The sequence below is a fragment of the Rhinolophus sinicus genome, linkage group LG03 (genome assembly GCF_036562045.2).
Source record: "Rhinolophus sinicus isolate RSC01 linkage group LG03, ASM3656204v1, whole genome shotgun sequence".
In the NCBI taxonomy this organism is placed as follows: Eukaryota; Metazoa; Chordata; class Mammalia; order Chiroptera; family Rhinolophidae; genus Rhinolophus; species Rhinolophus sinicus.
The window spans coordinates 120990-141864 of NC_133753.1; the positions used below are offsets into that span (position 1 = coordinate 120990).

At 48.5% G+C, this 20875-nt stretch overlaps 1 pseudogene and 2 gene segments (V, D, J or C); all 3 read right to left on the bottom strand.

Annotated features, from left to right (window-relative positions):
- Nucleotides 1–237: 237 nt before the first annotated feature.
- On the bottom strand, nucleotides 238–675 carry LOC109440060 (immunoglobulin heavy variable 1-46). The segment is given in 2 exon segments: nucleotides 238–557; nucleotides 657–675. Coding segments are annotated over 2 exon segments (339 nt in total).
- Nucleotides 676–6861: 6186 nt separating this feature from the next.
- LOC141570796 (immunoglobulin heavy variable 1-3-like) lies at nucleotides 6862–7515 on the bottom strand (annotated as a pseudogene).
- Nucleotides 7516–16872: 9357 nt separating this feature from the next.
- On the bottom strand, nucleotides 16873–17414 carry LOC141570797 (immunoglobulin heavy variable 1-46-like). The segment is given in 2 exon segments: nucleotides 16873–17245; nucleotides 17329–17414. Coding segments are annotated over 2 exon segments (366 nt in total).
- Between the last annotated feature and the right edge of the window lie 3461 nt (nucleotides 17415–20875).

Below are 20875 nucleotides of genomic sequence, written 5' to 3' on the forward strand. Positions count from 1 at the left end.
AAGGACAGTGACACATGACAGGACCTTTCAGGAAAGGCTTTCTCTAGTTCTTTCTTGAGGACGTTTGGACCCTGGAAACCTTCCCCTGAATGACTGAGGTGCCCCTGAGAGCCTCACTCCTCGTCTCAGGTTCCTGACTCTGTGTGAGGAAGTCAGGAGACTCATCGTCCCTGTCGTCTCCTCAGCCCCGCACAGCTGCCCTCTCCCTCAGGGTTTCTGACACTCTCAGGATGTGGGTCATCTCACTGTGTCCCTCGCACAGTAATACACGGCCGTGTCCTCAGGTCTCAGACTGCTCAGCTCCATGTAGGCTGTGCTGGTGGACGTGTCCCTGGTCGTAGTGACTCTGCCCTGGAACTTCTGTGCATACCTTATGCCACCATTGCATGCACAGATCCGTTCCATCCACTCAAGCCCTTGTCCCGGGGCCTGTCGCACCCACTGCATCCAGTAGCTGGTGAAGGTGTATCCGGAAGCCTTGCAGGACACCTTCACTGAGGCCCCAGGCTTCCTCACCTCAGCTCCAGGCTGCAGCAGCTGGACCTCGGAGTGGACACCTGTGCAGAGGAGACAGGAGGGGGTGGAACCCCAGTGACTGGCCCAGGTGCCCTCATCAGCAAGGGACTGGGGAGCCCCTTACCTGTAGCCACTGCCACCAGGAAGAGGACTGTCCATCACCCGTCCGTGGTGAGGGCTGTGCGGTCAGGATGTCTCTAGCGTGTGGCTGTGGGGCGATGCTCTCAGGGCACAGACATATCCATATTTAAACCCACTACCTCAGCTCATTTGCATATTCATGAGCAGCGTGATTCACAGCTGAAGACTTGGCCCACCTGAGGGACTCAATGAGGCAGGACCATGCTCAGTGGGCGTCTGAGGGTCCAGTCCTAATACTTGTTATAGGATATTTTTCCCCAGCCATGTCCCTCAATCTGTGCTGACAGAGCTCCTCCCACTGAGGAACAAACCCCCAGGATGCGATCATCACTGAGAACTCCCTTTGAATGACACGGAGACCACCTGAGACTGTTCTGGACTTTAATGTAAATGTCTCAAATCGGGGGTCAGGGTGTGTCCCCAAATTTTGAAAATTTCAAATTGATTAAACCATCCTTGTCATTCAGATTGTTGCTCTAAAGACATGTTGAAATCCTAGAAAAACCATTTTAATTTTGATTTTATTAAACGTCGATCAAAATGGCGGCGTGAGGTGAGCCTCTGTAAATCTCTCCTGGAAATTTACAACTAATCGAACAACTATAACTCCACAAGGGACTCCCTACATAGCAGACAGGAAAGACAAAGGGCCCACTACTGAAATCACCTAAAGGTGGGCGAATCATGCAAGAAAGGGAGGAGGGAAGGAGAAGTGGAGACGGAGACCCTCGGGAGCGCAGGGACGAGACATAGCTCAGTGCTGAGCTCACTGCATCCCGGAACTACTGCAGCTGTGGGACAGGGAAGAACTCAGACTGCTAGGGCTCTGCTTATGGCCCACATGGTTGTGGGGGTAGCGTATAACACGGCTGAACCCAACACTCACGGCAGAGACCACGGAGAAAAGACTGAGGAAGAAGGCTGAAAACAGTGGTTTAAGCCCCAATCTGCCAAGCAGAGAACGGAAGCCTTAGGCACTGAGACTAGCTGCCTCCTCCTACCCTCCCAGAGTTCACCCCGCCCCACCTGCCTGGTGCTAGAAACGGAACAGTAGCAGTGTCAGATCAAAAGAACAGAATATTTGCTGTTTTGAGAACTGTGGACTGCAGACACAGATTCGCAGCCCAACTAGTTCTGGCAAAGTGGAGGAGCTGTGGAAGCAAGACCCGGCTGTGGTGATGGTCACCGCCATTGCTCTGGGCCACCTCTCACAACTCACTCTGCCCCTGGCCCCAGCTATCTGGATCCCTGCAGGAGTAAACAGAACTGCTGAAACATACGGGCTCTGAATCAGGAGCTGGAAGAGCTTTGGAACTTCAAAAGCTCTCCCAGTGACTACCCACATGGACACTGCGCCTGTGACCCAGGTGAAGTATTAACAGAGGAGAAGCCCGTCTCCCAGGAAATCCCCCATTGTGTGAGAAGCTGGAATAGTGCAGAGAAAACATAGCACTACCTTGCAGAGAGAGAAAAAGGCTGCAGTCGGACAGAAAATAAAACATTCTACCAACATCTACCGGAATACAAAGAAAGACCTCTTCCTATCAACCTGCTGCAGAAGCCACTCCTGTAGATGTCTAGAAAGAGAAATACTAAATCAGTAATTGCCATGAATAACCAAGGCAACAAGAAAGCTCAGAAGGAAAGTGAAAAGTCTCCAGAAAAGGAACTTAAAGATATGGAAATATGTGACATAAATGATGGAGTATTCAAGACTGCAGTTCTGAAAAAACTCAATGAGATGCAAGAACACACAGCAAGGCAGTTAAATGAACTCAGAAACTCAATTAAAGAACAGCATGAGCATTTTACGAAAGAGATTGAAATTTTAAAAAAGAACCAAATAGAATTTCTGGAGATTAAGAACTCAATAGAAGAAATTAAGAACGAAATTGCCAGCTTAGGTAGTAGAGTGGACCAGATGGAGGAAAGAATCAGTGACATCGAAGATAGAAACCTGGAAATTACACAGATGGAACAAGAAAGAGACTTGAGACTTCAAAGAAATGAAAGAACTCTGCAAGAACTTTCTGACTCCATCAGAAAGAGCAATATAAGAATAATGGGCATACCAGAAGGAGAAGAAAGAGAGAAGGGAACAGAGAATATATTCAAACAAATCGTCAATGAGAACTTCCCAAACTTGTGGACAGAACTGGACCCTCGAATCCAAGAAGCAAATAGAACACCTAGTTACCTCAATCCCAACAGGCCTTCTCCAAGGCACATTGTATTGAAGCTGTCTAAAATCAACGACAAAGAAAGAATCCTCAAGGCAGCCAGGGAAAAGAAGACGGTAACTTACAAAGGAAAGCCCATTAGATTATCATCAGATTTTTCAGCAGAAACTCTACAAGCCAGGAGGGAGTGGAACCAAATATTCAAACTATTGAAAGAGAAATCATGAGCCAAGAATAATATATCCAGCAAAGATATCCTTTAGATATGAAGGAGGAATAAAGACCTTTTCTGACATACAGAAGCACCAAAAAGCTATTAGAAACAATCAACGAATACAACGAATACAGTAAAGTTGCTGGCTACAAAACCAACGTACAAAATTCCATTGCTTTCCTCTATACTAACAATGAAATCTCAGAAAAAGAAATACAAAAAACAATTCCTTTTGCAATTGCAGCAAAAAGAATAAAATACCTAGGAATAAACTTAACCAAGGATGTGAAGGACCGATGTGCTGAAAACGATAAGACATTTTTGAAAGAAATTGAAGAAGACACAAAGAAATGGAAAGACATTCCATGCTCATGGATTGGAAGAATCAACATAGTTAAAATGGCCATATTACCCAAAGCAATATACAGATTTAATGCAATCCCCATCAAAATCCCAATGGCATTTTTAAAAGAAGTAGAACAAAAAATCATCAGATTTGTTTGGAACCGCAAAAGACCCCGTAGAGCCAAAGCAATCTTAAGAAAAAAGAACAATGCTGGAGGTATCACACTTCCTGACTTTGGCTTGTACTACAGGGCTACAATAATCAAAACAGCATGGTATGGGTAGAAAAACAGACACACAGGCCAATGGAATAGAATTGAGAACCCAGAAATAAAACCACATAAATATGAACAGATAATTTTTGACAAAGAAGCTAAAAACATACAATGGAGGAAAGACAGCCTCTTCAATAAATGGTGCTGGGAGAATTGGATAGCCACGTGCAAAAGAATGAAACTGGACTGCTATTTGTCACCATGTACCAAAGTTAATTCAAAATGAAGCAAAAACTTAAGCATAAGACCTGACATAATGAATTGCATAGAAGAAAACATAGGTACTGAACTTATGGACCTTGGGTTCAAAGAGCATTTTATGAATTTGACTCCAAAGGCAAGGGAAGTAAAAGCTAAAATAAATGAATGGGACTATGTGAAACTTAAAAGCTTCTGCACAGCAAAAGAAACCATCGACAAAATAAGCCTGTCCCTGCAGGTGACATGAATCCTGGCACTGCCGGGGGTACTGGGCAGGCCCAAGAGCAGATGGCATCAAGATGTGACAGCTTTCCCAAGGTCACAGGTCGGGAGACTTGGCTTTCACTTCTTCCTTAAAATAACCATCATGGACACTCTGTGAAAATGCAGGAAACTGTTCTCTTATTCGTTAACATTCCCACACTTACTAGTCATTGGCTGGAAGGCTGCCTGGGGAGTGCGTGTCTCTTTCTATCCACCTTCATCTCTGCGTTTCCACTATGACTCCTTTTCAACCCTTGTCTTGGTCTTATTAACCGTCTCTTTTTCAACAGGTTGTGCAGACACCACACGCCCTCTTATGCCAGTTTACCAAACCCTGGTGACATTAACTAACCAATGTGATTGCTAGTTATGTCGACATCTCAATAGTGCAAAAGCGCCAGGCTTTGTTCCTGCCGATGTGAACACCTGGTGGACCGGAGACATGCTGGTGACAGACAGGGTGTGGTGTCCATGTCAACACAGACGTCACTCAGCCTTTTCTTCTGCTGAGTCACTCAGGCCCAGGGAATTATACACAAGCTCAGGGACTGTACTTACCCAGAGGGGACACAGGAGAAAAACGTTCCCTGAGCACTGCAAGCAGATATGACACTGGACGTTCCTGGTGACATATCAGGAAAGCTTTGCACCAAACTCTGCGGTCTGAGTCCACAATAGGCATGTCCAAACCTCCCCAGGGGACTAAGTGACTGTAGCGCCACCTTCTGGGCCCAGGTGCCTGCCAGCTCACCAGGTGTTTGGTGGCTCATCTGCTCCCCTAAATGACTCCTTATTCCCGCTGCTCCCGAGTCAGCTGCCTGTTACCATGTACTGTGTGTGTGTGTGTGTGTGTGTGTGTGTGTGTGTGTGTGTCTGCACCAAACATGTGCACTGGCTCAGCCAGGCGGCAGGACCCAGCCTTACAGCTGCCACAGGCCGATGACAGGACCTCTACAGCAGCTATTTGACACCCGTTCTGCTGTCACACATTGACACAGTACGTGGAGGCTGGAGACACTGACATGACTCTTGAAAGACTTCAGATCCTGAGAACTACAGATTCTACTGTGACCCTGTCTTTGAGCCAAGGTCCTTATTTTGTGTGTGTGATTAAAGTATTAAAGGGATCCCAGCAAAACAGTCAGGAAAATGTGGACTTGGGTATCTGGTCCTTCTGTCCCTCCACACGCCACCCTGAAAGCAGCCACATTACACACTTAGGCCCCTGTGTTCATAAGTTGTGCCCCACACACCTGCCAGGTGAGAATGGCAGGACGTCCACCTGTGTATCACAAGTCCAAGTTCTTTTCAGCGCTGAGGGTCTCATTCCCACAGTTTGGAGACTATGAATTGGAAGAAGTGACCTTAAGTCTGTCCAGGGCAATGGAACGAGAGCTCCCCACCACTGTGCAAACTGCAGGACGTGAACCCTTGAGTCTCTGTGGTGCCTCAGGTACACTGACCACCCAGGAGGAGGAGCCTGTGTGGTCACTGATGAAAATACTGCTTTTCTGTGCAGTGAACGGGACACATGGAATCTCACTCAATCTGTTAAAAGAATCATTCACAGTTTCCATCAGATCAGTGACACAGAGGTATCATTGGACTGGCCTGTCCCCCGGGACAGGGACTGGTCAGATGGGTTTGTGGAAAAGCTGCAAAGTGTCCTTTCTTGTTTGTCCATCCTGTTCTGTCTCCTTTTCTCCTTTGCAGATGTCTTAGCACTCAGCTTCCCACCCGTTCTCTCTCTCCACAGCCAGGAGTGCAGCTCTTAGTACACGAGACTTCTAGAAACGTTCAGAGGAGGAAATTGTTGGGGCCAAGGGCAGGTCCCGAGGACATCCCACAATAGGGTGTAACTACTTAGAATGAGTTACTTGAAAAGCAGGCAGAGTAAGAAGAGCACGTGAACCCTCAGTATGTCCTCAAATGAAAGAAATAAATCTCCCCTGTAAACTGGGCCCCCCTTGCTCTAAGGGTGAGTGTTCCTAAGGGATCACGGTCTAGAGCCCCAAAAATAGTGACTATCACCTTATATGATAAAGGGATTTTGAATATGTGATACATTACGAATCTTCAGATGGAGAGACCAACTGGACCTCTTGTATGGACACTGATGCCCACACACCGTCCTTGGAACAGCAAGGTTGGGGGAGATTCTGCTCCAGGGAAGAAGGCCACACAGGGAAGGATGGGACGTGTAGGGACCTGCCATGAGCCCCAAATGCAAGGGATGCAGCTCTGATGGTGGAACGAGCCCTGCAGCCTCTGGGAGACACATGGCCCTGGGGACACTGTGATTTAGACCCAGTTTAGTTCTTTTCTTGAACAGTAAGAGGGTAAGTCTGCCTTTCAAACCCGTGTGTGGTGTTTTGGGACAGTTTCCAGAGACACCAACGTGCAGGTCCTACACGTCCACACACGACTGTGGATGCCTGTGTTCTCATGACTATTAGGGGTGGGGACACACGTCAGGGCTTCTTTGTTCTCTGTCCTCCATTCTGCTTCCTGCTGTGACCCTTAGACTGTACAGCACTTTATCTTCTCTGACCACAGAGAGGGAGCTGCAAGCGACAGCTCAAAGGAGAAGATTCCGGCATCTTTTGAGGACTCAGTCCATGGATGTCATGTTTCAAGTCACCATGATGGTCACATTTACACCATGAAAATTAGGAAACACTACAGAAAGTTTAATACGTTTTCTCCTCTTGGGAGTTGGTTTCCCACACAGAACTGAAAATATTCCAAAAATAATTAACGAAAGCACTTCCTTCTTCTCTATATCCATAACCCTAAGTCAAAGAAAGGCTGTGCCCAGCTGCCTCTGTCGTCTCCTCAGCCCCGCACAGCTGCCCTCTCCCTCAGGGTTTCTGACACTCTCAGGATGTGGGTCATCTCACTGTGTCCCTCGCACAGTAATACACGGCCGTGTCCTCAGGTCTCAGACTGCTCAGCTCCATGTAGGCTGTGCTGGTGGATGTGTCCCTGGTCATGGTGACTCTGCCCTGGAACTTCTGTGCGTAGCTTGTGCCACCATTGTTAGGTGATCCATCCCATCCACTCAAGCCCTTGTCCCGGGGCCTGTCGCACCCAGTGCATATTGTAGCTGGTGAAGGTGTATCCGGAAGCCTTGCAGGACACCTTCACTGAGGCCCCAGGCTTCCTCACCTCAGCCCCAGGCTGCACCAGCTGGACCTCGGAGTGGACACCTGTGGGGAGGAGACAGGAGTGTGTGGATCCCCGTGACTGGCCCAGGTCCTGTCATCAGCCAGGGTCTGGGGAGCCCCTTACCTGTAGCCACTGCCACCAGGAAGAGGACTGTCCATCTCCAGTCCATGGTGAGGGCTGTGCTGTCAGGGCGTCTGTAGGGGAGCGTGTGGCTGTGGGGCGATGCTCTCAGGGCACAGACATGTCCGTATTTAACCCCGCCCACCTCAGCTCATTTGCATATTCATGAGCAGAGGGTTTCATAGCTGAAGACTTGACCCACCTGGAAGAAGCTCAATGACACTGGACCATGTTCAGTGGGCGTCTGACAGTCCAAGTCCTAATCCCTGTTGGGGGATTGTGTCCCCTGCCAGGTCCCTGAATCTGTGCGGACAGAGATCCTGCCACTGAGGTCAAGTCCCGCTCAGAAACCTTTTGAATGAAATGGCTGCCATCTTACCCTGTTCTGGGCTTTGATCTGAATGTCTCCATCTGGGGTCAGTGTGTGTCACCAACTTTTAAAAAGTCAAGTTAGCAAAGCCATCTTTGTCCTTCAGATTGTTGCTCTAAGACGTCTTGAAGTCACGGAGACCCCATTTGAAATTTGATTTTATTGCCCATTGTGTTTGGGAAATTCTCCCATTACAGTAGTATATTTACAGACACTTCAGCAGTCTTTGCCCAAACCTTGTTTTACATGTTTTTATAAAGAGGAAGGAAGCCCTGGGCCCTCAGAGGAAACCCCTTCCCCTCTCCCTCCCCACCTGCTCCTGGGGCTGCAGCCCCTGCTGGTGGGACCTGAGCGCCCCCTGCAGCCCAGCCTGTGCCCTGCAGGGGAGGTTGTGTCAGGGCTCACAGGGCATGACCTCTAGCGTCTCTGGTCCAGTGTTAAATGTCTGTGCCCTGACCTCACAATGCTCCCTCAGGGACACCATAAGCTTTGACCTCATCTCTGGAAATAATGAATTGGCCTCAGTAAATCCCAATGACACTGCAGGGAGACCTTGTCAAAGGTTTCATAAAACCTGCAGGAAGACCTTTCCCTGGGGTTGACAGATGCACTGACACAGTCCTGAGTCCCGAAGCTCAGGGGACTTTGGGTGCCTCTTACTTCCTTTGAATTCCTCTGGCTGAAGGTGACATCTGAGAATCGCAGATTGTCTCACTGCCCTCTCTACCTCTGCTCGTGAATAAATTAGACACACACAGACAGTGGATGATTTTAGCACTAATGAACCAAAAAGTATCCTTTCCCCCTGTACCTAGTACACCGGCCGTCCCCAATCTGATCCAGGGCCTGAGTGAGTGACTTCTCTTATAAATAGACCCCAGGAAATGTGACACATGCACACACTTGGGAAGAACCTACATCCTGGCTCTGCTTTTTGTCACAGCCCTTGGGACCCATGCAGAGGACCCATGAGATGGACAAATCCTGTTCCTCAGATTGTCAGATACGAGGCCCAATCACACTATTGCCCACTCACGGCACCTGCAGTGGGCGTCCCTTGGAGAACCCACATCTGCGGGAGGGGAGGCACCTGAGAATTTGGAGGAGGAGGAGGCAGCACTGTTGTCAGCTGACTCAGGTGAGGCTGCTTGTGTGTGTGTGTGTGTGTGTGTGTGTGTGTGTGTGTGTGTGATGTTATGTATCCTTAGGATTAAACACCTGTGAGGTGGTCCCCTGGGTCTGACTGTGACCCCCTCAAGGGCTCTCCCGTGGTCAGCTCACTTCCCTGTGACCCCTCCCTTCCCCTCTGCAGCACCCACAGTCTCTTCCTGACTCTGTTACCCTGGTAACTAAGCTCCCTCCCTAGGTCTGTCATAGGTAAGAATCCCACCCACCACTCAGAATAGGGTTGTGGAAAAGTTCTTCCCCTGAAGGGTCTGCCTGAGGGAATTTCTGGGTGGATTTCTTAGTGTTTGTCCTCCACTCCCCCTGTCAGGGACATGAGGGGACCCACATACATCCTCCCTGGAGAACCTGGATGTGTCTGGAGGGAAAGCCCCCGAAGTGTGGGGTGTGGCCCCGGGACCCCTCCCCCACAGGAGCCCACCCGTGTGCTCCATCCACTCATAATTCTCCCCTGGAAGTGCTCCTACCAGCTTGAGCCTCCAGCAGCTTCTGCTCCAGGTGAGCAGAATCACCTGCACTCTGGATGTGCCTGTGTTTCCAGTTATCACAGTGGAGGCTGTTTGTCATGTGGGAGACCCTGCTCTCTGCACCATTTGTCCTGCGAGGCGGTCTGTGGGGTCTCTAGTCCCGCTCCCCACATAAGAATGCAGGACATGGTGAGGCCAAAAAGGAACACCCACGGAGCCATATGTAGGGGAGTCATGCCGCTATAGTCTCGCTGGAGGCTGGATTCACACGACATACGACCTGCTGTCCGCTTTTCTGCCTGCCAACCGACCCCACTTGCTAACAGCAATCCGCTCTTGCTAGCTCAGCCACCATCTCCTTGCTAGCCCCTATTTTATGCGAGTGTAGCCACAGCAGTTATATTACTGGCCACTGGTTACAGTTGACAGTTTTCTGATGGCCAATCACAGATGAGATGGCCATATTGGTACTGAGGGTGTGGGAGTTGCTGAGACAAATACCTAAGAAGGTGTTGGTGACTTTAAGCAGGTGATGGGTTCAGAGACAGATTTTTAGTGGCAGAGAATTCAAGAATGGTGTTTATTTCAAGATCTTTGACTGTCTGCAGAAAGAAGAGGAGCTTCAGAAGGCTCCATCTTCTGAGAATAGAGGTGGGTCATCAGTAAGAACACCTGGATAGGAATTGAACATGAGCCCCAGAAAGTCGTGCAATTTCAAGTCCCTCCACATAGACAGGGTGCTGGCTCAGGTGTAAATGGCCAACTGTGATGTGCATGGCATCAGCTCCTGGCTAGTTGGAGGTGCCCCAGCTGTCCCAAGAGCCATTCCACAATATAACTGCTGAAAACACTGCTAGCAGAGAGAGAAAAGAATGGGGCCTAGCAAGAGGATGGTGGCTGGGCTGGCCAGCGTGGATGGCTGGACATGTGGATCTAGCTTCAGTGAGAGGAGATAGTGCCAGAGAGAGAATAGTGGTATGACTCTACCTGTGGCTCTCCGATGGGTGTTCCTTTTTCCTTCTCACCATGTCCCATGCTTCTGTGTGGGAACCAGAGAATTAGGCGCCTCTATTCACAGGTTGAAATGTGCACCTAGAAGCCATTTTATGAGAAGGCTCAGAGGGAAATGAGGAGCAGGTTATGGGTCCCTGAGAATGTGATCCTTGTTATAAGGTGTCAAGAGCTTGGCTGAGCTGTTTTCTGTGTTATGTGGAAGGTAGACCTGTGAGCAATGGGACTGGGTGTTCAGCTGAGGATTTCTAAGCAAAAGTAGGAGGATTCTCCTCCTGGCTGCTTCTAGTAAAAGGTGAGGAGACAGATGGATTGAGGGTGACAGTATTAATCAAATGTTAATCAGAATTTGGAGATTTGAAAAAAGGTGGTCTCCATATAACCAAAATTGAGAAAGCTTGCTGTGAAGAGAGCACAAAAGGTGCTGCTGAAAACACTTTGATAAATAAAATCCATGGGCTGCCTCACTGGCTTAATCAGGTGTCTCAGCATAAGCCAGGAGTAGAAACAGGGTTATACCAGCAGATACACTGTCATTTAATAATACACAGGGACAAGGGTTGTGGCAGAAAGAAAGTTTATTTGGATTCTACATAACAGATCATAACTCATTTGTCATGAGGAGACCCTGTCCTTTTGACTTGTCATGCAGGCGGCTGAGCAGGGCTCTGTGTATACAAGAACGCAGGACATGGTGAGGCCAAAAGAACACCCTGGGAGCCATAGGTAGGGGAGTCATACCACTATAGTCTCTCTAAAGGTGGCACTATACTCACTGAGGCTGTGATTAATCACTGTAATCAAGAACCGCCATCAACGCTTGCCAGCCCAGCTGCCATCTTCTTGCTAGCCCCCATTCTTTCTCTCCTTCCTCTCTGCTATAAACAGTTGATATAGTGCCAATGGCTCACTGGTTACAGCTGACGGCCAACTAGCCACAGCTGATGGAGCAATCACAGTTCATTTACTACCTGAGCCAGCAATGTCTATGGAGGCCGAGAGCCTGGAAACTATTCTGGGGCTCATAACTCATATTGGCAGTGAAGATGCAATATCATGTAAGTAAAGGAAATAATGACCCTTAGAGGTCATCAGGTCTGACTCTTTGATTTCAAAGAATTAAATGATCTCTATTTCAAAAGGTGACACAACCAGGAACCACAGCCTTGGGGTGGGACCCCCAAGGCAGATTCTGGTACGTGTGACCCCGCATTCACAGCCGTGGTGAGACAGCCCTAGTCGGTCCATAAAGTGAGACACCACTTCAGTGGAGTCAGGACATGGGACCACCACCCCGTTGGGTACAGAATGAGGGGCATCCAGCCAAAGAGGACCATTTTCTAACCTTAATATCACATGGGATTTGCCTGGAAGGCATTGGACCAGGTTGGGGCCATCACTCCTTCCTTCTCTCCTGTTCATCACTTTCAGAGCGGGAATGTCTCCCCTATGCCTGACCCACCATCACATTTTGGAATCATGTCACTTGTGACCCAGGTGAAGTATTAACAGAGGAGAAGCCCGTCCCAGGAAATCCCCCATTGTGTGAGAAGCTGGAATAGTGCAGAGAAAACATAGCACTACCGTAAGAGAGAAAAAAGGCTGCAGTCGGACAGAAAATAAAACATTTTACCAACATCTACCGAATAAAAGAAAGACCTCTTCCTATCAACCTGCTGCAGAAGCCACTCCTGTAGATGTCTAGAAAGAGAAATACTAAATCAGTAATTGCCATGAATAACCAAGGCAACAAGAAAGCTCAGAAGGAAGGTGAAAAGTCTCCAGGAAAGGTACTTAAAGATATGGAAATATGTGACATAAATGATGGAGGATTCAAGACTGCAGTTCTAAAAAAACTCAATGAGATGCAAGAACACACAGCAAGGCAGTTAAATAAACTCAGAAACTCAATTAAAGAAAAACACGAGCATTTTACGAAAGAGATTGAAATTTTAAAAAAGAACCAAATAGAATTTCTGGAGATTAAGAACTCAATAGAAGAAATTAAGAATGAAATTGCCAGCTTAGGTAGTAGAGTGGACCAGATGGAGGAAAGAATCAGTGACATCGAAGATAGAAACCTGGAAATTACACAGAGGGAAGAAGAAAGAGACTTGAGACTTCAAAGAAATGAAAGAACTCTACACGAACTTTCTGACTCCATCAGAAAGAGCAATATAAGAATAATGGGTATACCAGAAGGAGAAGAAAGAGAGAAGGGAACAGAGAATATATTCAAACAAATCGTCAATGAGAACTTCCCAAACTTGTGGACAGAACTGAACCCTCGAATCCAAGAAGCAAATAGAACACCTAATTACCTCAATCCCAACAGGCCTTCTCCAAGGCACATTGTATTGAAGCTGTCTAAAATCAACGACAAAGAAAGAATCCTCAAGGCAGCCAGGGAAAAGAAAACGGTAACTTACAAAGGAAAGCCCATTAGATTATCATCAGATTTTTCAGCAGAAACTCTACAAGCCAGGAGGGAGTGGAACCAAATATTCAAACTATTGAAAGAGAAATCATGAGCCAAGAATAATATATCCAGCAAAGATATCCTTTAGATATGAAGGAGGAATAAAGACCTTTTCTGACATACAGAAGCACCAAAAGCTATTAGAAACAATCAACTAATACAGTAAAGTTGCCGGCTACAAAACCAATGCACAAAAGTCCATTGCCTTCCTATATACTAACAATGAAATCTCAGAAAAAGAAATACAAAAAACAATTCCTTTTGCAATTGCAGCAAAAAGAATAAAATACCTAGGAATAAACTTAACCAAGGATGTGAAGGACTCATGCTGAAAACTATAAGACGTTTTTGAAAGAAATTGAAGAAGACACAAAGAAATGGAAAGACAGTCCATGCTCATGGATTGGAAGAATCAACATAGTTAAAATGGCCATATTACCCAAAGCAATATACAGATTTAACGCAATCCCCATCAAAATCCCAATGGCAATTTTCATAGAAGTAGAACAAAAATCATCAGATTTGTTTGGAACCACAAAAGACCCGAATAATAGCCAAAGCAATCTTAAGACAAAAGAACAATACTGGAGGTATCACACTCCTGACTTTAGCTTGTACTACAGGGCTGCAATAATCAAAACAGCATGGTATTGGCAGAAAAACAGACACACAGACCAATGGAATAGAATTGAGAACCCAAAAATAAAACCACATACATATGAACAGATAATTTTTGACAAAGAAGCTAAAAACATACAATGGAGGAAAGACAGCCTCTTCAATAAATGGTGCTGGGAGAATTGGATAGCCACGTGCAAAAGAATGAAACTGGACTGCTATCTGCCACCATGTACCAAAATTAATTCAAAATGGAGCAAAAACTTAAGCATAAGACCTGACACAATGAACTGCATAGAAGAAAACATAGGTACTAAACTTATTGACCTTGGGTTCAAAGAGCATTTTATGAATTTGACTCCAAAGGCAAGGGAAGTAAAAGCTAAAATAAATGAATGGGACTATGTGAAACTTAAAAGCTTCTGCACAGCAAAAGAAACCATGTACAAAATAAGCCTGTCCCTGCAGGTGACCTGAATCCTGGCACTGCCGGGGGTACTGGGCAGGCCCAAGAGCAGATGGCATCAAGATGTGACAGCTTTCCCAAGGTCACAGGTCGGGAGACTTGGCTTTCACTTCTTCCTTAAAATAACCATCATGGACACTCTGTGAAAATGCAGGAAACTGTTTTCTTATTCGTTAACATTCCCACACTTACTAGTCATTGGCTGGAAGGCTGCCTGGGGAGTGCGTGTCTCTTTCTATCCACCTTCATCTCTGCGTTTCCATTATGACTCCTTTTCAACCCTTGTCTTGGTCTTATTAACCGTCTCTTTTTCAACAGGTTTTGCAGACACCAAACGCCCTCTTATGCCAGTTTACCAAACCCTGGTGACATTAACTAACCAATGTGATTGCTAGTTATGTCGACATCTCAATAGTGCAAAAGTGCCAGGCTTTGTTCCTGCCGATGTGAACACCTGGTGGACCGGAGACATGCTGGTGACAGACAGGGTGTGGTGTCCATGTCAACACAGACGTCACTCAGCCTTTTCTTCTGCTGAGTCACTCAGGCCCAGGGAATTCTACACAAGGTCAAGGACTATACTTACCCAGAGGGGGACACAGGAGAAAAACGTTCCCTGTGCACTGCAAGCAGATATGACACTGGACGTTCCTGGTGACATATCAGGAAAGCATTGCACCAAACTCTGCGGTCTGAGTCCACAATAGGCATGTCCAAACCTCCCCAGGGGACTAAGTGACTGTAGCACCACCTTCTGGGCCCAGGTGCCTGCCAGCTCACCAGGTGTTTGGTGGCTCATCTGCTCCCCTAAATGACTCGTTATTCCAGCTGCTCCTGAGTCAGCTGCCTGTTACCATGTAGTGTGTGTGTGTGTGTGTGTGTGTGTGTCTGCACCAAACATGTGCACTGGCTCAGCCAGACAGCAGGACCCAGCCTTACAGCTGCCACAGGCCGATGACAGGCCCTCTACAGCAGCCATTTCACACCTGTTCTGCTCTCACACACTGACACAGTACGTGGAGGCTGGAGACACTGACATGACTCTTGAAAGACTTCAGATCCTGAGAACTACAGATTCTACTGTGACCCTGTCTTTGAGCCAAGGTCCTTATTTTGTGTGTGTGATTAAAGTATTAAAGGGATCCCACCAAAACCGTCAGGACGACGTGGACGCGGGTATCTGGTTCTTGTGTCCCTCCACACGCCACCCTGAAAGCAGCCACATTACACATTTAGGCCTCTGTGTTCATATGTTGTGCCCCACACCTGCCAGGTGAGAATGGTAGGAAATCTACCTGCGTATCACAAGTCCAAGTTCTTTTCAGCTCTGAGGGTCTGATTCTCATGCTTTGGAGACTATGAATTGGAAGAAGTGACCTTAAGTCTCTCCAGGGCAATGGAACGAGAGCTCCCCACCACTGTGCCAACTGCAGGACGTGAACCCTGAGTCTCTGTGGTGCCTCAGGTACACTGACCACCCAGGAGGAGCCTGTGTGGTCACTGATGAAAATACTGCTTTTCTGTGCAGTGAACGGGACACATGGAATCTCACTCAATCTGTTAAAAGAATCATTCACACTTTCATCAGATTAATGACGCAGAGGTGTCACTGGACTGGCCTGTCCCCAGGGACGGGGACTGGTCTGATGGGTTTGCGGAAAGAGCTGCAAAGTGTCCTTTCCTGTTTGTCCATCCTGTTCTGTCTCCTTCTCTCCTTTGCAGATGTCTTAGCACTCAGCTTCCCTCCCGTTCTCTCTCTCCACAGCCAGCAGTTCAGCCATCACTACACGACTCTTCCAGGGTCATTCAAAGGAGGAAATGGTTGAAAGGTTGGGGCCAAGGGCAGGCTCCCGAGGACATCCCACAATAGGGTGTAACTACTTAGAATGAGTGACTTGAAAAGCAGGCAGAGTAAGAAGAGCTCGTGAACCCTCAGTATGTCCCCAAATGAAGGAAATAAATCTCCCCTTTAAACTGGGCCCTCCTTGCTCTAAGGGTGAGTGCTCCCAAGGGATCACGGTCTAGACCCCCAAAAATAGTGACTGTCACCTTATATGATAAAGGGATTTTGAATATGTGATATGTTACGAATCTTCAGATGGAGAGACTGTCGGGACTACTTGCATGGACACTGATGCCCACACACCGTCCTTGGAACAGCAACGTGGGGGGAGATTCTGCTCCAGGGAAGAAGGCCACACAGGGGTGGATGGGACATGTAGGGACCTGCCATGAGCCCCAAATACAAGGGATGCAGCTCTGATGGTGGAACGAGCCCTGCAGCCTCTGGGAGACACACCGCCCTGGGGACACTGTGATTTAGACCCAGTTTAGCTCTTTTCCTGAACAGTAAGAGGGTAAGTCTGCCTTTCAAACCCGTTTGTGGTGTTTTGGGACAGTTTCCAGAGACACCAACGTGCAGGTCCTACACGTCCGCACACGACTGTGGATGCCTGTGTTCTCATGACTGTTAGGGGCGGGGACATATCTCAGGGCTTCTGTGTTCTCTGTCCTCCATTCTGCTTCCTGCTGTGACCTTAGACTGTAATGCAGTTTATCTTCTCTGACCACAGAGAGAGAGCTGCCAGCGACAGCTCTAAGGAGAAGATTCTGGCATCTATTGAGGACTGAGTTCACGGATGTCATGTTTCAAGTCACCATGATGGTCACATTTACACCATGAAAATTAGAAAACACTACAGAAAGTTTAATACGTTTTCTTCTCTTGGGAGTTGGTTTCCCACACTGAACTGAAAATATTCCAAAAATAATTAACAAAAGCAGTTCCTTTGTCTCTATATCCATAACCCTAAGTCAAAGAAAGGCTGTGCCCAGCTGTCTCTCATTTCTTCATCCCCGCACAGCTGCCCTCTCCCTCAGGGTTTCTGACACTCTCAGGATGAGATCACCTCACTGTGTGTCTCGCACAGTAATACACGGCCGTGTCCTCAGGTCTCAGACTGCTCAGCTCCATGTAGGCTGTGCTGGTGGACGTGTCCCTGGTCAAGGTGACTCTGCCTTGGAACTTCTGGGCGTAGTCTGTGCCACCATTGTTAGGGTTGATCACTCCCATCCACTCAAGCCCTTGTCCCGGGGCCTGTCGCACCCAGTGCATATTGTAGCTGGTGAAGGTGTATCCGGAAGCCTTGCAGGACACCTTCACGGAGGCCCCAGGCTTCCTCACCTCAGCCCCAGGCTGCACCAGCTGGACCTCGGAGTGGCCACCTGTGGGGAGGAGACAGGAGTGGGTGGATCCCCCGTGACTGGCCCAGGTCCCCTCATCAGCCAGGGACTGGGGAGCCCCTTACCTGTAGCCACTGCCACCAGGATGAGGACTGTCCATCTCCAGTCCATGGTGAGGGCTGTGCTGTCAGGACGTCTGTAGGGGAGCGTGTGGCTGTGGGGCGATGCTCTCAGGGCACAGACATGTCCGTATTTAACCCCGCCCACCTCATCTCATTTGCATATTAATGAGCAGAGGGTTTCATAGCTGAAGACTTGGCCCACCTGAGAGACTCAATGACACAGGACCATGTTCAGTGGGCGTCTGAGGGTCCAAGTTCTAAGTCTTGTTGGAGGATGTGTGTCCCCTGCCAGGTCCCTGAATCTGTGCGGACAGAGATCCTGCCACTGAGGTCAAGTCCCGCTCAGAAACCTTTTGAATGAAATGGCTGCCATCTTACCCTGTTCTGGGCTTTGATCTGAATGTCTCCATCTGGGGTCAGTGTGTGTCACCAACTTTTAAAAAGTCAAGTTAGCAAAGCCATCTTTGTCCTTCAGATTGTTGCTCTAAGACGTCTTGAAGTCATGGAGACCCCATTTGAAATTTGATTTTATTGCCCATTGTGTTTGGGAAATTCTCCCATTACAGTAGTATATTTACAGACACTTCAGCAGTCTTTGCCCAAATCTTGTTTTAGATTTTTTTTAAGAGGAAGGAAGCCCCAGGCCCTCAGAGGAAGCCCCTCTCCTGGTCTCTCCGCACCTGCTCCTGGGGCTGCAGCCCCTGCTGGTGGGACCTGAGCGCCCCCTGCAGCCCAGCCTGTGCCCTGCAGGGGAGGTTGTGTCAGGGCTCACAGGGCATGACCTCTAGCGTCTCTGGTCCAGTGTTAAATGTCTGTGCCCTGACCTCACAATGCTCCCTCAGGACACAATGAGCTTTGACCTCATCTCTGGAAATAATGAATTGGCCTCACTAAATCCCAATGACACTGCAGGGAGACCTTGTCAAAGGTTTCATAAAACCTGCAGGAAGACCTTTCCCTGGGGTTGACAGATGCACTGACACAGTCCTGAGTTCCGAAGCTCAGGGGACTTTGGGTGCCTCTTACTTCCTTTGAATTCCTCTGGCTCAAGGGGACATCTGAGAAAGATTGTCTCACAGACCAAACTACCTCTGCTCGTGAATAAATTAGACACACACAGACAGTGGATGATTTTAGCACTAATGAACCACAAAGTGTCCTTTCCCCCTGTACCTAGTACACCGGCCGTCCCCAATCTGGCCGAAGGCCTGGGTGAGTGACTTCTCTTGTCCCCAGGAAATGTGACACATGCACACACTTGGGAAGAACCTACATCCTGGCTCTGCTTTTTGTCACAGCCCATGGGACCCATGCAGAGGACCCATGAGATGGACAAATCCTGTTCCTTAGATTGTCAGATACGAGGCCCAATCACACTATTGCCCACTCACGGCGCCTGCAGTGGGCGTCCCTTGGAGAACCCACGTCTGTGGGAGGGGAGGCACCTGACAAGTTAGGGGAGGAGGAGGCAGCACTGTTGTCAGCTGACTCAGGTGAGGCTGCTCGTGTGTGTGTGTGTGTGTGTGTGTGTGTGTGTGTGATGTTATGTATCCTTAGGATTAAACACCTGTGAGGTGGTCCCCTGGGTCTGCCTGTGACCTCCTCAAAGGTTCTCCCATGGTCAGCTCACTTCCCTGTGACCCCTCCCTTCCCGCCTGCACCACCCACAGTCTCTTCCTGACTCTGTTACCCTGGTAACTGTACCCCCTCCCTAGGTCTGTCATAGGTAAGAATCCCACCCACCACTCAGAATAGGGTTCTGGAAAAGTCCTTCCCCTGGAGGGTCTGCCTGAGGGAATTTCTGGTTGGATTTCTCAGTGTTTGTCCTCCCCTCCCACTGTCAGGGACATGAGGGGACCCACATGCATCCTCCCTGGAGAACTTGGACGTATCTGGAGGGAAAGCCCCCGAAGTGTGGGGTGTGGCCCCAGGACCCCTCCCCCACAGGAGCCCACCTGTGTGCTCCATCCACTCAGAATACTCCCCTGGAAGTGCTCCTACCAGCTTGAGCCTCCAGCAGCTTCTGCTCCAGGTGAGCAGAGTCACCTGGACTCTGGATGTGTGTGTTTCCAGTTATCACAGTGGATGCTGTTTGTCATGTGGGAGACCCTGCTCTCTGCACCATTTGTCCTGCGAGGTGGTCTGTGGGGTCTCTAGTCCCGCTCCCCACATAAGAACGCAGGACATGGTGAGGCCAAAAAGGAACACCCACGGAGCCATAGGTAGGGGAGTCATACCACTATAGTCTCGCTGGAGGCTGGATTCACACGACATACGACCTGCTGTCTGCTTTTCTGCCTGCCAACCGACCCCACTTGCTAACTGCAATCCGCTCTTGCTAGCTCAGCCACCATCTCCTTGCTAGCCCCTATTTTATGCGAGTGTAGCCACAGCAGTTATATTACTGGCCACCTGGTCATTGGTTTTCTGATGGCAGCTTCAGCAGATGAGATAGATATTCGGTACTGAGGGTGGGGAGTTGCTGTAACAAATACCTAAGAAGGTGTTGGTGACTTTGGAAGCAGGTGATCGGTAGAAGGTAGTAGATTTTTCAAGTGCCCACGTGAAAATTCCAAGATTGCTGTGACGGGACGTTAAAGGTGACTGTGCTGAGAGCTCAGAAAGAAGACCGGAGAGCTGTCGAGAAGGCTCCATATTCTAAGAGAATACGTAGGTCATCATGAACACAGTGGGGGTTGTGGGGGGAAGAGCCCCAGAAAGAAGTTTCCAGGCTCTCGGCCTCACATAGACAGGTGCTGGCTCAGGTAGTAAATGGCCAACTGTGATTGCATGGCCATCAGCTGTGGCTAGTTGGCCGTCAGCTGTAACCAATGAGCCATTGGCCACTAATATAACTGCTGTGGCTACGCTAGCAGAGAGAGAAAAAGAATGGGGCCTAGCAAGAGGATGGTGGCTGGGCTGGCAAGCGTGGATGGCGGTTTGCGGACAGTGTGGATCTAGCTTCCAGTGAGAGTATAGTGCCGCCAGAGAGAATATAGTGGTATGACTCCCCTACCTATGGCTCCGTGGGTGTTCCTTTTTGGCCTCACCATATCCTGCGTTCTTGTGTGGGGAGCGGGACCAGAGACCCCACAGGCCGCCCTGCACGACAGGGTTGAAATGTGCACCTAAGAAGCCATTTTGCTGAGGCTCAGAGGGAAATGAGGAGCAGGTTATGGGTCCCTGAGGAATGTGATCCTTGTTATAAGGTGTCGAAGAGCTTGGCTGAGCTGTTTTCTGTGTTATGTGGAAGGTAGACCTTGTGAGCAATGGGACTGGGTGTTCAGCTGAGGGGATTTCTAAGCAAAAGTAGGAGGGGATTGGCTCCTCCTGGCTGCTTCTAGTAAAAGGTGAGGGGAGACAGATGGATTGAGGGTGACAGTATTAATCAAATGTTAATCAGAATTTGGAGATTTGAAAAAACGTTGGCCTCTCCATATAACCAAAACTGAGAAAGCTTGCTGTGAAGAGAGCACAAAAGGTGCTGCTGAAAAACACTTTGATAAATAAAATCATGGGCACGCCTCACTGGCTTAATCAGGTGTCTCAG